At 37.9% G+C, this 16,015-nt stretch overlaps 1 protein-coding gene across 6 annotated transcripts in view; it reads left to right on the top strand.

Moving 5' to 3' along the window:
• KIF13A (kinesin family member 13A) overlaps nucleotides 1–16,015 on the top strand; it is a 107,856-nt gene that overhangs the window by 63,109 nt on the left and 28,732 nt on the right. For 4 of the 6 annotated variants that reach the window (XM_027654114.1, XM_027654111.1, XM_027654112.1 and 1 more), the window contains exons 10-17: nucleotides 1,414–1,525; nucleotides 1,913–2,125; nucleotides 3,692–3,802; nucleotides 4,945–5,079; nucleotides 6,008–6,138; nucleotides 7,867–7,953; nucleotides 8,059–8,225; nucleotides 14,254–14,464. In XM_027654114.1, coding sequence (XP_027509915.1) covers nucleotides 1,414–1,525; nucleotides 1,913–2,125; nucleotides 3,692–3,802; nucleotides 4,945–5,079; nucleotides 6,008–6,138; nucleotides 7,867–7,953; nucleotides 8,059–8,225; nucleotides 14,254–14,464 — 1,167 coding nt within the window. Of the gene's footprint in view, nucleotides 1–1,413; nucleotides 1,526–1,912; nucleotides 2,126–3,691; nucleotides 3,803–4,944; nucleotides 5,080–6,007; nucleotides 6,139–7,866; nucleotides 7,954–8,058; nucleotides 8,226–10,370; nucleotides 10,494–14,253; nucleotides 14,465–16,015 lie in introns of all 6 variants that reach the window. The other 2 variants (XM_027654109.1, XM_027654108.1) reach the window with 1 other exon arrangement.

Raw genomic sequence — 16,015 nt, 5'->3', positions numbered from 1 at the left:
TATCTTTATATGCAATTAGGGACATCTTCAGTGGCACATGTAATGGTTTTTGGTACCTTAGCTTTGGATATGTTCCTTGGAATATTCTTCTGCAACATTTTTGTCATTTTATAAGTGTTATGTCTGAACCACTGGCAGTTTCAAGCAGCACTATGACTGTTATAAAAATTATGCAAATGCTGCCTATTAACTAAAATAATACTAACTTTTTGAAAAGAAAATGCAAGTGGATGTAGTGGAACAATACAATTAAAGATTTATTTGACTATTTAATTGCGATGCTGATGAAGATTTCTTTGGTAGTTATAGAGAGTAGCCAGATATTTGAGCATGAGTACGACAGACCAGTATACTCTTGGGCTTCAGCAATGTCTGTTTTAAAACCCTTTGGGTGTCTGTTTAATGTTCTCAGGCTTCTCAACCAGCTCATTATCTTAAACATACTCACCCCAAGAGCCCTGATGTCACTTAAAATTTACACAGGATTGTATAAGAATTGGATAATATAATGCACATCTGCTTTGCACAGATTACTAATATAGTTACCCCTGTTAGTAGAAGTTGTATATGTACCAAAATGAACAAGTTAGCTATTTTTTTCACAGTTCTAAAGTGTTATTTGGGATGTAGCTTTCTGCTAAGCAATTTGGGGCTTTTCTCTTTCACACTTGTGCAGCACTTTTGTATCTGGGATATTGTTTGGTCTATTTCCCACACAAGAAGCCAGAGCCTCTACCTCAATTATAAGCCAACCCATCTGTCAAGGGACCTCCTAATCAGTCTTTTCTGATGAGCAGCCTTCTATTGTTGTGTGATGGCTGGCTGGTCTCTGGTTCACCAGGGCAGACTAGTTATCCTGGGCCATAGCTGGTTTTGTTTTGAGGATGCCTCCTTTTGGCTAGAGAATTGTTCAGTTTTAGTCTCCATTTGAGTCAGTGTTCTTAAAACATTGTTCCCAGAGACAGAAGTTTTTGTGCTTCCAGCGCTGACTTGTAAGAGTGTCATGAGACAGTGTCCAAAACAGAAAGATTTTTATGCTCTGAGAAAAGGTAGGTGTCTAAGCAAAGGCAGTGGTTCTCCATGTACTGTAGCAGTCTGTTTTACATTTCTCAAACTATTTAAATATTTCAACGTAGTCTCAGTCTTTCTGGAACATGGTCTTGGTACCAAATGAGATGAAACACCATAGATACCATTTTTTTCTTCCAAATACGTAACTTTAAAGACATACATTGCCTTGTTTGGAGCAGGGCAACAAGCTGGCTGATCTCCTGTAGTCATTTCCAACTTAAATTATTCTATGATATTTTTTAACTGGATGTGAAGTTCTGCAGAGCAATCCCTTTTTCTGTGTTTTAGTAAATCTACATTTGGAATATGTGTTAAACCTGTTCTGCTGTTTTGCATTTATAGATCACTTTCAACACTGGGCTTGGTTATATCATCACTTGCTGACCAAGCAGCAGGGAAGGGGAAAAACAAGTTTGTGCCTTACAGAGACTCTGTACTCACTTGGCTTCTCAAGGTAATTTATATTTTCTGTTCACCATGTTCACAAGATGTCAGCTTACTAGTTTGTAGGATCATCGTAGTATACCCCTATGTACACGGATTTCTCGTCCTTTGAGTGAAGGAACTCTCATAGCTATAAGTTATTCAACGTAATATGGACAGCTAGGTGTATCTTATGTTAGTTCTGTGTTAAATCCTATTTGACTATTTTCGATTGTAATGGAATCAAAGGTGGTAGAGGTGGTTGGGAATGTTTTTGGAACATACTAATTAATTTATACTCAGAAGTACTTTTCGGTGCCTAAATAGTAAGCTTTAAGTATTTTAAGTCTCTTTGTAAAGACATTGTATAGTATCAGAACCATTTTTAACCCTCAAACTTTCTGTGGGTGCACTACAGGACAACTTGGGAGGAAACAGCCAAACTGCCATGATAGCCACAATTAGTCCAGCAGCAGACAACTATGAAGAAACACTCTCAACTCTGAGATATGCAGACAGAGCCAAAAGGATAGTTAATCACGCTGTGGTGAATGAAGATCCAAATGCTAGGGTCATCAGAGAATTACGTGAAGAAGTTGAAAAACTGAAAGAACAGCTCTCACAAGCTGAGGTAACATTATTCACAGTACAATGTAAACTGAGTTTCCCAAGGAAATGTCAAATTCTGTTTGGAAGACTAGTTTTCTTATGAAATGAGAGAAAGTCTTGCAGCCATTCTTTTTTCTTTTCTTTTTTTTTTTTAATATAATTAACCTTGTTTCCTCAATCCAACATAATGTGTGCTTACTTTTAATAACTTTTAAATGAGGACAACATTGTACTCATGGTGACCCTTGTCAGACTAGACAGTTCTTGAAGAACTTCAGGTCAAACAATAATTGATGCAGCACAGAGAAGGGCTAGTGTACAACTTCATTGTGTAGACTTATTAAGAGATTTTTTTTTTTTTGCATTGGTAGACTATATATGATGCCAAATGGAAAAGTGTGCAAAGGCATAAATCTGGTATTGGGCCACAAAATTTATGGGACATGTCTCTCTGACATTTGTGAAAATCTACTAAAAATTGTCATAAGTGCAACACAGAAAACCATCAACAGTTTACTTCACTGCCTTAATATTTAACACTGTGTGATTGATGCTTATCTTAGATTTATACTTCTAATTGAAGAGTAAAGTATTTGGGAAGGATAGTTTACTTGGTGATATCTGGACAAATTAGACACTTACCAGGTAGGAAAATATTTTTGATCTGTTCAGGCAGGACACAAAATACTAGTGGAAAAAGAACAGGACTGTGTTTGAGGGTAAATTTGTGTGGTGTTTAAGCTTCATGTTCTTTGAGGAACAGTGTTCCTCATATGAACAGTTCCTTACAGACTGAAATGGGAAAATCTGCTATAAGAAAAAGGAACCATTCACTTTATTCATAAATAAAAAACTGTTCTATTTCCTTATTTTACATCAGAAAATATTATTGTAGCTTGTTGTTAATTATGTTGGCAGGCTGCAGCTGAACACAATCAGTAGGTCGGTGTCCAAAGTCTTACTAATTATTTTTTTAAGTGTTCTCTCATCTACCTTCTGGTAAGAACAGTTATATAGAGTTATGGGCCAGCCTACTGAATTGTTACTTGGCACTGGACGTATTCAAGCCCTTTGCTTCTGTTTCCTGTTGTGAAATGAGAAGCCTGTGTTAGCTCCAGAGCATGCCTTCCTTCGAAGGTAATCAACAGGGTCAGTCTGAAAGCTTTAATGCAACTCTAGGAGCACTTACAAAACCGAGATAGAATGGAAGGCTAAATGTCAGGAGGGTTTTGTATTTTAAACTACTGTTGGAAGAAAGACTTTGCAGTTGAACTTCAGACAGCTAGGACGTAAAAGTTTTTAAATACTCACATATTTTTATACAGACACTGAAGTATGAGTGGCCAGGCACAGAGATTTTTTTTCATTCCATTAGCCTCTGGAGCTATTTCAGATCTGGACCCATTACAGTTGTTTCTGCCCTCTTCCTTTGCAGGTGACTTATTTCTACATCTTATACTCTGAAAAACCTGGGAATATAGTAGAAATCTGTACTTATTGCATTTGATGTTATGTTGATGTCTTTGGGGGTTTTTTTGCAAGCATTGGGAAGAATAGCTGAGGGTTTTAGCTAATTTCTATCTTTTAGGCCATGAAGGCACCAGAACTGAAGGAAAAATTGGAAGAATCTGAAAAACTAATAAAAGAGCTAACAGTCACCTGGGAAGAAAAGCTAAGGAAAACAGAAGAAATTGCACAGGTATTTCAGAAATTTTGAAGAGGAAAGCCAGATAATCATACAGTGCAAGTCAGCTGAATTTCATGAGTTGACTGTTTATTAGCTGTTTTCCCCACCAGCTATATAAAGTTCTTCTGAATTTTTGTCTTTTCCCCTTGTTTCAAGGGGGCAGATTGGTTTGTTTGTTTGCTGGAGTTTTTTTAAGTCTAAATTTCATTAGAGTAAATCTAGCTGTGTCATGATATCATTGATAAGAGCTAATATTTGATTTTAAAGTAAAACATCAAAATACGTTTGAGCAGCTCATTTATTTATTAAGACCACGATGGGATCTTGGACGTGTTTCCCTTCAAGTGACTAAGAAAGTGAAGGATTACAAATGGATCAGAACTGTGGGTCATATTTGTTGCTTTTGCTTGTAGTGATTTTTTTAACCGGAGAACAAAAATGTGTACATGTAGTTACTAGTGTTTGTTTATTGTTATTATTATACTTAAAATAAGACTTCTGGATTCCAGTGTACTTTTCTATAATTTCCACCATCTATAGCTTGTAGAATAAGCATTTTTGGTTTTCTTTTCTAGTCCTAATGTTCCAGAAGAATGTTGTGGTGCAAACACTGTTAAAAAAGTTTTTAAAAATGAAAAAGGACAAGGGGAAAAACTAAACCCAACCAGTCAAACAAACTGTAGCAAAACAAAAGGCAGATTTGGCATGATGAGGTAGATGCTTTAGCTCAATTAATAATAAAACTGCTAAACAACCTAAACTGTGGCATACTATTTTCTAAATTATTTATGACTATGATTATCTTTGAACTAATTGGAACTGAGACTCATTTTTTACTAACTCAGAGACTCATGGCCACACTGCGTTATTTACAAGTAGCTCTAATAACAGAGCTGCTTGGGTAAGGCTAATAAATTTAATAGGACTACTTAGATAAATAAGTTCCACTTTGGGGAAGCAGGTGATTGAGAAGTAGATATAACTTTTTATGGTTAGTGTGTAAAAATAAATTCTGTTGACCCTGTGGTACTTAAACAATGTCTGGTAGCAATACACAGAATGCATTCTCAGCATGTGCATCTTCAGCTTCAGTTGCTCTGTACTTGCCTCTACATACTGCAGCAGGCAACATTAACCAATTTTTGTGTTTGCAGGAGAGGCAAAGGCAGCTAGAGAGCATGGGAATTTCCCTTGAGTCTTCAGGTATCAAGGTTGGGGATGACAAGTGTTATCTGGTAAACCTGAATGCGGACCCTGCGCTCAATGAGCTTTTGGTTTACTATTTAAAGGTAAGGATGTGAAAAGAAAAGGTAAAGATGTTTACACAGAATGAAAGGACACTTGTTTTGAAATTCTGGCTCAATTTGTTACTTGGAGTGTATGTAGATTTTTTAAGAGTAGTTGTAGCAAAATAGGATAGGCCTCCAACTGTTTAGGCTTTTGTTCTCCCTTTGCAGTTCAGCTTTGCTGTTTTCCTAGTTGATTTCCTGATTGCCAACAGTGGTAGAAGTGCTCAGCGTGTACCAGTGTTGAGATCAATTCTAGTTTTTCCAGACAGAACGTGCATAGAATTGCCTTCTAGGCTGAACTTGAAGCATGAGCCTCAGGTTAGATGCTTCGTTTTGTTAGGGAGTTGAGGATTGCTTTAAATATTTGATGAATTTATCATAAGGAGATGATGTTTAGTAGTAATCAGTACTCAGGAAGAGTAATGAGGTCTTCAGTGACAGAAAGCTTATGAGAAAGGGGTTTAAAAAAGCACTGTTAAAAATTTACAGAAATCTATTTTCCTGGTATTACTAGCTCTCATACTATTGTGTTTAGCATAGTCTTGTGTCAGAGTGAAGTAGTATGAAATACAAACCAAATAAATTTGTAAGGGGAATGTGAGCTTCCTGTCAATAATATATGAAAGACATATTTTCATATTTTCATAGCTTCTTTTCTGCTTTAGTGACTGAGGTAGTATTTCAGTTTGTATGTCAACTGCTTTATTTTGCTTTATCTAAAACTGTATGAGGTGCAGAGCAGAACAACCATTTGTGTGTGCCTGTTACAATCTTCAGATCTGCTGTGGCACCTCTTCTGCCCTACCTACAGAAGTGCTTAGCAAAGGAGAGCATGCAGACTGTGCAGTCTCAGTGCTTTAGCTAATATTTTCTTAGTTATATCAACAGTGGTATTTTGCTTGTCTCTTAGTAACAATTTGTTTTCTAGGATCACACAAGAGTTGGTGCAGATACCTCTCAGGATATACAGCTCTTTGGTATAGGAATCCAACCAGAACACTGTGAGATTGATATTGCTTTAGATGGAGAAGTTACACTCACACCAAAAGAAAATGCAAGGTAAGGAAGATCAGCAGCACTTTCCATTGACGTGTTTGCTGTTCTTTGCCAGAAGATAACTTTCACGCATTTTTATCTTACATAGACAGAAGTATCTTACGTTCTGATCAATGAGTAGCTTCAATATAGTTGACTTAAACAGACACTTAGAAGTGAAATTCAGCGATTAAAACTAAGATATCCCCACACATGTACACACCCCCCCACGCACTCTGCAGCATAACAGGCTCTCAGTGGTTTGGCTCAGAGTAAGTCATCATAAGAAGGTTTTTGGTAGGAGTGAGGGGCCACTGGTTGTCTGTATCACTGGGATACTGCTGGCTATCCCAGCCTATGTGATGGGATAGCAAGCTATCTTGATGGGGGACAGCTGTGCCTCGTAAGTAGTTCCTGTTGTAAAGTTCAGTATTTTCTGAGAAAGAGGTGTTTTAGAGATCTGAATTCTTTTCTAACTCCTTAATTACTGTTGTGTCTAGTTAATATGCAGTGTCAATTCACATTTCATCTTTTGTTTCTACATCTATATTTTAACTGTTTTTCATTCCAGGGGCTCTGTGGCTTCTTGAGTGGAATTGTAAATGTCTTTGTCACTTCAGCTCCAATGGCATGTGATAAGCACTACCTTTGTCCTAGTTAATAGTCATGCTGCTTGTCTGAAATTTGAATATCTAAATAATGTACAGATTAGTATCAGAATGATAAACTAAAGTTTGAGAGGCACCTTAAAAATCCAATCTCTATCATTCTGCCTTTAGTCAAATGCATTTTTTTTTTTCTGCAGCCTACAGTACAAAATTTCAACAGATGGGATTCAGACCTGTGGTGATAAGAGTTACTGTACTGGAAATCAGTCATTTTGACTGGCAAGAACATGGGCACATGTTTGTGGAAAATACATATTTTCTTTTAGTCACATCTGATCTTCCATGATTTAAGTAACGGTTCTTAACATACTAGTGTCAACAGAAATTTAGTTACCAGAATTTCATTGAAAAGAGGTTAAATAAAAATATGGTTTAAAATTAAATGCTTGCATGTTTGTGTTGATTTACATCAGAGAGACAGCTGAAATGAGAACATTGCATCTGAAAAGGCTTTTTTCATTTCACAGAAGATTTTTTTCCTTTCAAATAAAATGCTCTGCTTTGTGAGTCATGTATGCAAAAGTTCAATTTTTCCCATTTTGTGATTGAAACTTAAATACAAAGAAACCTACAAAGAAATACAGCAGTATACCAGATGTTCACAAAAATAGACCATTGTTAATAATAGAGACTCCATTTGTTGAAAGAATAAAACTTGGATCTAAGAATCTTTTCTTATGCTTGAATGCCAAATATGTTAACAGCATGTTTTAAAACTTTGTGTTAACTAAGTTGTATCTTGGAGAGCTTTGTCAGTAGGATTTGCATGCATTCAAGTTTACACATTGTTTATAAGAAACAGGCAGTGACCCACTTTGAGAAATGGGCATTTAAAGAAAACTTGGCAAACAAAAGCAAACTTGTCTGTATGTTTACTGAAGAGATGTACCAGCCAGAGGAGAGGAGAAAGGTGCTAATTCTGACAGTAGAAGTCAGAGCAGTAACTTTCCCAGTGACCCTTTAATGAGAACTTGGCAGATTTGTGCATCATATGATACAAGTGACTGTTGGCAGATGGGAGAAACAGTAGCTCTTCAATCTTTTATTTTTAAGATTTCACTGAAATTGTATTTTCTTCTTTCAGATCCTGTGTAAATGGTGCACTGGTATGTTCTGTCACTCAGTTATGGCATGGAGATAGAATATTATGGGGAAACAACCACTTTTTTAGGTAATAGTTGATATTTATATTCCAGGCACTTTGCATTCAGCCAATTTTTTTCCTTTTCTGTTCCACATAATCTTGTTTATAAACTGAATTTCCATTTTTACACAGAATCAATTTACCAAAGAGGAAACGTCGAGATTGGCTGAAAGACCTTGAGAAAGAAACTTCACTGGGAGAGCATGATCTAGATGCAGCTAGTGAAGCTTCTTCAGAACCAGACTACAACTATGAGTTTGCACAAATGGAAGTTATTATGAAGACACTGAATAGTAATGGTAAGGCCAGATAAAAACGTTCCTTTGGATCGCCTAACAAATTCAGCACAGAACTCAATATCTGGGTAAAACAAGCAGTGCACTTGTTCCAGGGGCCTTTGGAACATTTTCAGGGTGAGATATTTTGCAGAAACCATGTTAGGTGTGTGCATATATATAAAAATTAAACATATATAAATATATAAATGTGAAAGAATGTTTGCACCTAGTTATAAATACATACACAAATTAGCAGTTGGTTTGAACCCTTACACACAACTCTATCTGTGCCTCTGCTCTCCGTTATAGTGCAGTTGTGTTGTAATCCTATGTCTGTCTGTAATGAGTTGACTCTGGCTGGATGCCAGGTACCCACTAAAACCACTTTCTCACTCCCCTCTGCAACTGGACAGCGAAGAGAAAAAAAACAGTAAAGGATTCATGAGTTAAGAGCTGGGGGCGGTCACTTACTGATCACCATCACAGGGAAAACAGACTTGAAGTGGGGATATTAATTGAATTTATTGCAAACAGGATCTGAGCAAACGAGTGAGAAGTAAGATAATCTTAAAAACACCTTCCTTCCAGACTCTACCTCCTCATCCCCAGTGGTGCAGGGGGACAGGGAATGGGGGTAACGGTCAGTTGTTGTTTTTGCCACTGCTCAAAGAGAGGAGTCCTTCCCCTCATCCCATGGGGTCCCTCCTATGGGAGACAGTCCTTGATGGACCTCTCCAGCGTGAGTCCATCTCAAAAGCAAGAGTTCTTCCCAAACTGCTGTCCTGTGGGTCACTCCTCCATGGGGTGCAGTCCTTCATGAATGAGCTGTTCCAGTGTGGGTCCCCCGCAGGGGCCACAAATCCTACCTGGGAAAAACCTGCTCCAGCGTGGGCTTCCCTCTCCATGGGCTGCAGGTCTCCAGCAGGACCCTGCTCCATCTTGGGCCTCCCATGGGGTCACAGCCTCCTTCATGCATCCACCTGCTCCAGCGTGGGCTCCTCCATGGGCTGCAGGTGGGTCTCTGCACCCCAATGATCCTCCATGGGCTGCAGGGGCACAGCTGCTCCACCATGGTCTGCACCACAGGCCGCAGAGGCCTCAGATCCAGCATCTGGAGCACCTCCTCCCCCTCCTTCTGCACTGACCCTGGTGTCTACATTGTTATTCCCATGTTCTCACTCTGCTCTTCCTGACTGGAATTTTTTATCTGCGCCACAAGCTTCTGTTCTTAAATATGTTATCACAGAGGCATTACTATCACTCCTTATTGGCTTGGCCTTGGCCAGCGGCAGGAATTCCATCCTGGAGCCGGCTGGCATTGCCTCCACGGGACAGAGGAAGCTTCCAGCAGCTTCTAACAGAAGCCACCCCTGTAGCCCACCCCCTACTACCAAAACCCAACCACAGAAACCCACCACACTGTCAAATCTTCATCCAAGTCTTTCTAAGCTCTTGGTTCTGAAAGTTACTGCAGACAAGGTTGCGCTAGATATGGCTCAGTTAGTTTCATGCTTCCTTTTGAATCAAATATTGCTGATACCCTTTTAACCTTAGCAGAAAAACACTGAAATGATAACAAACCAATAGTCAAATGTCAGCTAGCATGGTTTTCAATGCTTGGTCACAGTATTTCATTTCATCTTTGTTAAAACAAATTGTGATGCTTTTTTGGGCCAAGACAATAAAATATAGTATAAATAAAATAATGGTATGGTGTACATATAAAACAATATGGGTTTTTTTCATGATTTTCAGAAGGCAGGTCATAGTTCATATAAAGAAGTGCTGAAAAATTTGGTAAACTACTGAATGCTTTGTACAGTGATAATATACAAAATTTGAGAGGCACTTGGTCACTGACCAAAAAGACACAGTATATGGTAATTCATTGCTTTCTGTTCTTCTTCATATCTTCACAGTATTTCCATTGCTTGCTGTGGTTTACTTTTTTCTTGATGTCCTCTTATTCTTTAGGTTTGTCTGTTTTACCATTGAGTACAGCATGTTGGTTTTGTATGCTCAATGTTGTAGCAATTTTTTGCAGAGTTTTTACAGTTTTACTTTTAATGGGAGCATGTGAGTGAGTTACAGGGTCAGGTCACTTAAACTGATGTGAAATTGCTGTTTGATAACAGAAATATTCTCTTTATGGTTCACTTGTACCAGGAGATGAATTTCAGATGAATCTGCCATCCTGGTGGTCGTCAGTGTTGTCATCCCTCGTGAAGATTCTCTTGCCTGTGTTAAGGCCTCAAACCATCCCATATCTGTGCCAAAACTGGGACAAAGGTTTTGAACTCAATTGGCTCGTGCATGAGGCTGCTGGAGAAGTCTGAAAGCATTAATTTATGCTTGATCTGTTTGCCACTAACCAGGGATTTGACTGAACTGTAGCAGTCTACAATGAGTCAGTGTTCTTTGAACAGGGGGGCACATTTTTTGGTTTTCATGTGCTGTTATCTAGCTGATTGAAACAATTCTTCACAATATTCCAAGTGTCTTTATATCTTAGTTCAGTAGGCTTTTCTGACTGGGGTCCAGGCCAGTTTTTGTCTTGGTTGGTTGCCTTCTGCATCTTGGCCAATAAAAGTACAGACTTTGCTGTTCCCTTTAAGCTCTTTCCTCCCTAATGCACAGCAAATGTTTGCAGTCATACATGTTGCACAGTTTCAGAGGTGTCATACCCCAGTTATTCTGCTTCTTCTACTCACTCCTACATAGATGTTGCTTAACTAAATTGGAGTAGTAAGTGATAATAAAACCCTGACAAAACAAGTGACTGAGGATCACAGCCTTTTGATTTGAAGGTATATGGTGCTGCTAGGTTCTGGTTCTCTCAGTGGTATAACTAAAACACCTTTTTTTCGACAGGCTTCCAGTTTGTTGTGTAAGAAGTAAAGCAGCTTTGTTACAGTTCCATTTATTTATTCTTCCTTAAAATGAAAAATAAATGTGGGTAAGGAAGAACAAATAACTAAATGACTGAAGACAGTTAATTCTATTACCCATATTCTCTGGAGAAACCCTAAGGGGGGAATAAAAAGGTATTTTAAAAATTTGATTAGGTAATTATTTTATAGGCATGTATAGATATAGCCCAAAGCAAGAGGGTTTAGTTTCCTTTGTTCTGGTTTTTTTTTTTCCTCCCCTTGGTTTGTTTGAGAATTGTAATCCTCTTTAAATAAATAGCCTGGCTTCTCCAGGGTTCAAACACATTTGTTTTTATGGCACGTAACTCGTACAACAGTGTCACAGACTCCATCCAACTCCAAAGAACCTCTGAGGAAAATGTGTAACTTTGAAAACTGCTGTAAAGAAAACACCCAGATTCTTTCCTTCCTTCAACATGTTGACTTTCTTTGTGGGATTCTGTCAGATCAACTTTGTACTGCTAATTTGTGATGCTGGTCAAACACAGAATGCATCAAAGAAGTTTACTTTATTCTTGTATACTGTGCAGTGGTTAAGTAAACAATGTGATTAGGTTAGGCCGCTTCTCATTTAAGCAAACAAAACTGTTACAGCTCAGGGAGGGGATTTTGATGAAACTTAGCAAAGCAACCTATGTCATAACCCTCTTCTAGTTTGCTTAGAAAAATACACTTACATGAAATTTAAGGAATTTATTCAGCACTGTTGTTACTGGACTAACAGATTCCAGATGTGAATTAAGTGACATTGTAGCAAGGTAATAGATGCTGTTCATCCTATAAAGAAAAAAGCATCCTTATGTTCAGTGTTAGTATTCTACGATTTTGCAGAAGATTAACTGCATATGAATATTTTTTTCAGGATGATTGAACTCTTGTCACATAAATATGTGAAGGATTGGGACTTGGGACTTTTAACACTCTATGGAATTTGCTGTGTATTTGGCCAGCACTGGGAAGAATCTTCCTTAATTTATTTGACTTTGCATGAAGAATCCAAAATTGTGGAACATGGTGTTTATTTTAAACACTATTGTAGTTCTTCTGAACTATGAAAAACTTGTCTATTTCTTCATGTTCTACTGAAGTAGATTATAGTTCACACCATATTTTGCTTTTTTCCTGTGACAGGCTTAGGGTTTTCTGTGTAAACTCTTTCAAAAGTTAAATGAAAGAGTTTTCCAGAAGTGTGAATTTACCTTTTGCATTACAATACAAGCGTAACTCACCTTTCCCACCCCCCTCTCTACCCCAAACAGTAGAGGATTATGTTGAAACTGGGAAGTTTTAGACTAAGTTCTTGCATCTTGTTCCAGATATTTTCCCTGTGTTGTTCCAGATATTTGATCCTGTGTTGGTTGTGATCCTGTAAATCTAAGTGGCTGAAAAGATATCTTTTATTAAGGAAATCTGCTCCTTGAACTCGTAGCTGTTCTTTGACCAGTTTAGGAAAGTCTCATCTTAATGAGTCAGCCTTAGATTCACTTCCTGTGTTTGCAAACACAATAGAGGGCTTTTAATTTCTTCCATGTCTCTTCACTATCGTCTGCATAATACCTGATTTCTCAAACATTCTTACATATAACTAAAACTGGTTTGGGGATTATGCATGTGAAGGTAATTCTGGTATTACCTGGAGGAGTTATGAGGACAACAATGATGCAGATCAACATTTATACCTTGATTTGTAGCCTAGAATATTAGAACATGGTTCAGTCAAGGTTTTTTTGTTGCACTGTCTGTTTAAAAGCTAATAATAGCTAACTTCTTTCTGAGAATGTCATGTACTAAAAAGTAATATTTCTCGTTATTTTAAGACTCTTTTATGCATCACTAGTTTGCTATTTGGTTGCTATTTATATGGACTGATTTTTAACTTTGTGCATTATAACTACCTTTGTGGTGTTATTTTATTATGCCCTTGTGTGAAGCCAGTAATTTTTTCCAGGGATAAGGATAGAACCACAGTAGCAACTTGCAGAAGTATTTGCAAGAAGCAAAGGCAAGATGGTTATAACTAAATCACAGCAGCTCTTTTTGTTTGGTTGGTTGGGTTTTGTTCGGTCGGTTTTTTTGTTTATATGCTGATGAAATAGAAGAGGAATCACAAACAGTTATTTTAAAGCTGAAGTTTTTTGCATTTGAAAATCCTGTTATGTCATAGAGCTGCAGTATTGCTTCCCCTAATAATCCACCACTCCATCTTTGGAACTCCTCTCCCTTCCTCTGTGGTGTACAGAATCAGCAACTGTTAGGTGGCATGCTGTCACTCAGTTATCTTACCAACTACTTTTTTGCTGTATTTGAGGTTTCAGATATGAAGCAGATATATATACTGGTAGAGTGTAGGAGCTTATGCCATTAAATGGCTCATACAGAGGCACAGTCTGGCACTGGACCTAAATCCAGGAATAGACAGAGTAATGTTTCTTTAATTTCAGTGCACTTCAGATTGACACAAGCAGATTTTTCAGGATAGAGTAGCCAAATGGGTATTTGTTCTGAGTTGATACTGAGATGAAATGTGGTTTGTAAAGCTAAACTCAGAAGTTCCCTCCAGGACATACTTTGTCTGCTTCAGTGCTGTGCAGCATATTAGTGCAATCTGATGCGTGACCAGTCAGACAATTCGTTTGTCTCGGTTTCCATCTGCAGCTCTCCAACATGTTTCATTCTCTGCCAAAATGGAGAAAGTAAATTGCTTTTTACTTCCTTAAGTCATTTCCTTCTCTGGTTAACATCATCTTCCCTTTTGTTTTGCTTTGTTTTCATATTTATTTGTTTCCTTTTCCACTATTCCTTTTTTTCCTACTGGGATTCTGGAATATATTACAACTTCACAGCACTGAGACATGCAATAGGCAAGAGTCCTTAACCATTGTTCTAGCCTCTTTGCATGACTTGTATTTTATTTCCTGTTTGGATATATCTGTTTAATGCAATATTTATTTTTTTTACTTTTGTTTTGGGGGGCAATGAGCATCTTGTGTTTGCAAAGCCTCCGGGATGTGTTAATTGCTGTTACCAACTAAATAATGAGTGTTCTGTAATGCCAAAATGGCACTTTCTCACAGTTCTGGATAATTTTTTCCTCTTTTTTTTCCTCTCTTCTCTTTTAGACCCAGTACAAAATGTGGTCCAGATCTTGGAGAAACAATACCTGGAAGAGAAGCGGAGTGCCCTTGAGGAGCAGCGGCTGATGTATGAGCGTGAATTAGAGCTGCTGCGGCAGCAGCTCTCCCCAGAAAGGCAGCACCAGCATGGCAGCGACAGGCTCTCCTACACTGCTCAGACTGCACAGCACAAAGTGAATCTCTGGACAGAAGAGAGGTGAGAACACTGGAGTTAAAACAGAGGAATCAGAGAGAACTACAAAGGGTGAAAGATGAGGCTTGAACCTTCTGTCAGAAACCGATAATACTTTTTGTGGAGTTTGTGTGCAGTACGAGATCTGCTTCCACCAAAGTGTTGGCATTTCGTTTAGGACTAAGTTCCAATGTGTAACATGTGCAAGATTTAACTCACAAAACACAGAAAAATATAGCTTTTACTGTTATCAGTAAATAATCAATATTATAGGTTGGGGGGTTCGTGGGTTTTTTGTTTATTTGGGTTTTTTTAACTAGAAGAGTGCTTATGAAATGTTTGGTTTAGTAATTATTGTTCTAGTTCTTGAAATAAAGGAAAGGATAATGCAGAAACATAAATTTGTCAACTAAGACTACAGAGTCCAGTAAGGAGCATTTTGTGTTACAGCTATACAATGACAGCATGGTATTTTGCAATCTAAAAAAATATTAAAAAATACAGAAAATGGGCATCCATATATGTTGGATGTATGTGTTTCTAAAGGTAAGCCCAGCTTTAGAGGAGAATTGCTGTGTTTGAGCTGTTGAGGAAGTTAAGGGAAGTTCACCCATGAGGTGAACAGACCTCTTTGCAAAGGGATAGCATGGCACCTGATTGCAGCCTTGGTGAAAGATCATCATGAGATGTGCAGGGAGAGTTAAAATGCGGTTTAGGAAGATGTGAGCAGAGTGTCTGCACTTTGACATTGAGAGAAACTTGTTCTTGGTATCATTGAGGAGAGAAGGATGCCAGCTCCGTGGAGAGAAGTTCAAGGGGCAGCAAACAGGATGATTTAAGTTTTCTGCATACAAATGAGTATTGTGTCATGGGGCTAATTCATCAGGAAGAATGCCTAGATGTACTAACAGGTTTCTTATACATTTCTTTTTCATCTGTTTCTCTTTTAAAACAGAAACTTCCTAATTCACTCAGCATTTTTTTTCTATATGTAGTGAGTTTGAGTGCTCTTTCCTATGTAATTATTTCTGCTTTATGCTCCAGTGTTAAAAAAAACCAAATCCTTTTATAAGACAAGTCTAAAAAAGGATAGCTAAGATTGTGTTTCAGCTTTCAAACTGAGTGTGTTAGAAATAGAACAGAACAGATCTTGGTTTAGTTTTTGTGCAAGATTTTGTTTTATAATTTCTTCCCAGTTTGCCCTGGGAAAAAAAACCTAAACAAATAGCTAACTGTTGACCAGCAATGACTAGAATGTTTTTCATGGCAAGTATAGGAAGAAGTAGTTCAGTGATTCAACATTAATTAAAATTGTTTGCCCCTGTAAGAGCTAAAAACAGAACCACTGGGAACTGAATGTGAAATGTTGCAGAGTCATGGTTGGGATTTTCAGGCTCTTTTAGGGCTGCACAAGGAGTGCAGAGTGAGAAACACACTAGCTGTAGCCCTTGCTATTCAGAATTGCTTTGAGCACAGTAAGGCCTCCAAGAAATCATTGATAACCCACTTCTGTAGCAGAAATGAGAATGGGGCTTACTGGCAAGGCATCTCTAAAAAGATGCAATTGAAGGAAAA

Source organism: Corapipo altera, unplaced genomic scaffold (genome assembly GCF_003945725.1).
Source record: "Corapipo altera isolate COAL_440 unplaced genomic scaffold, ASM394572v1 60, whole genome shotgun sequence".
Lineage (NCBI taxonomy): Eukaryota > Metazoa > Chordata > Aves > Passeriformes > Pipridae > Corapipo > Corapipo altera.
The sequence above is the reverse complement of the archived record's forward strand: the minus strand, read 5'-3'. Positions and strand labels throughout refer to the sequence as shown.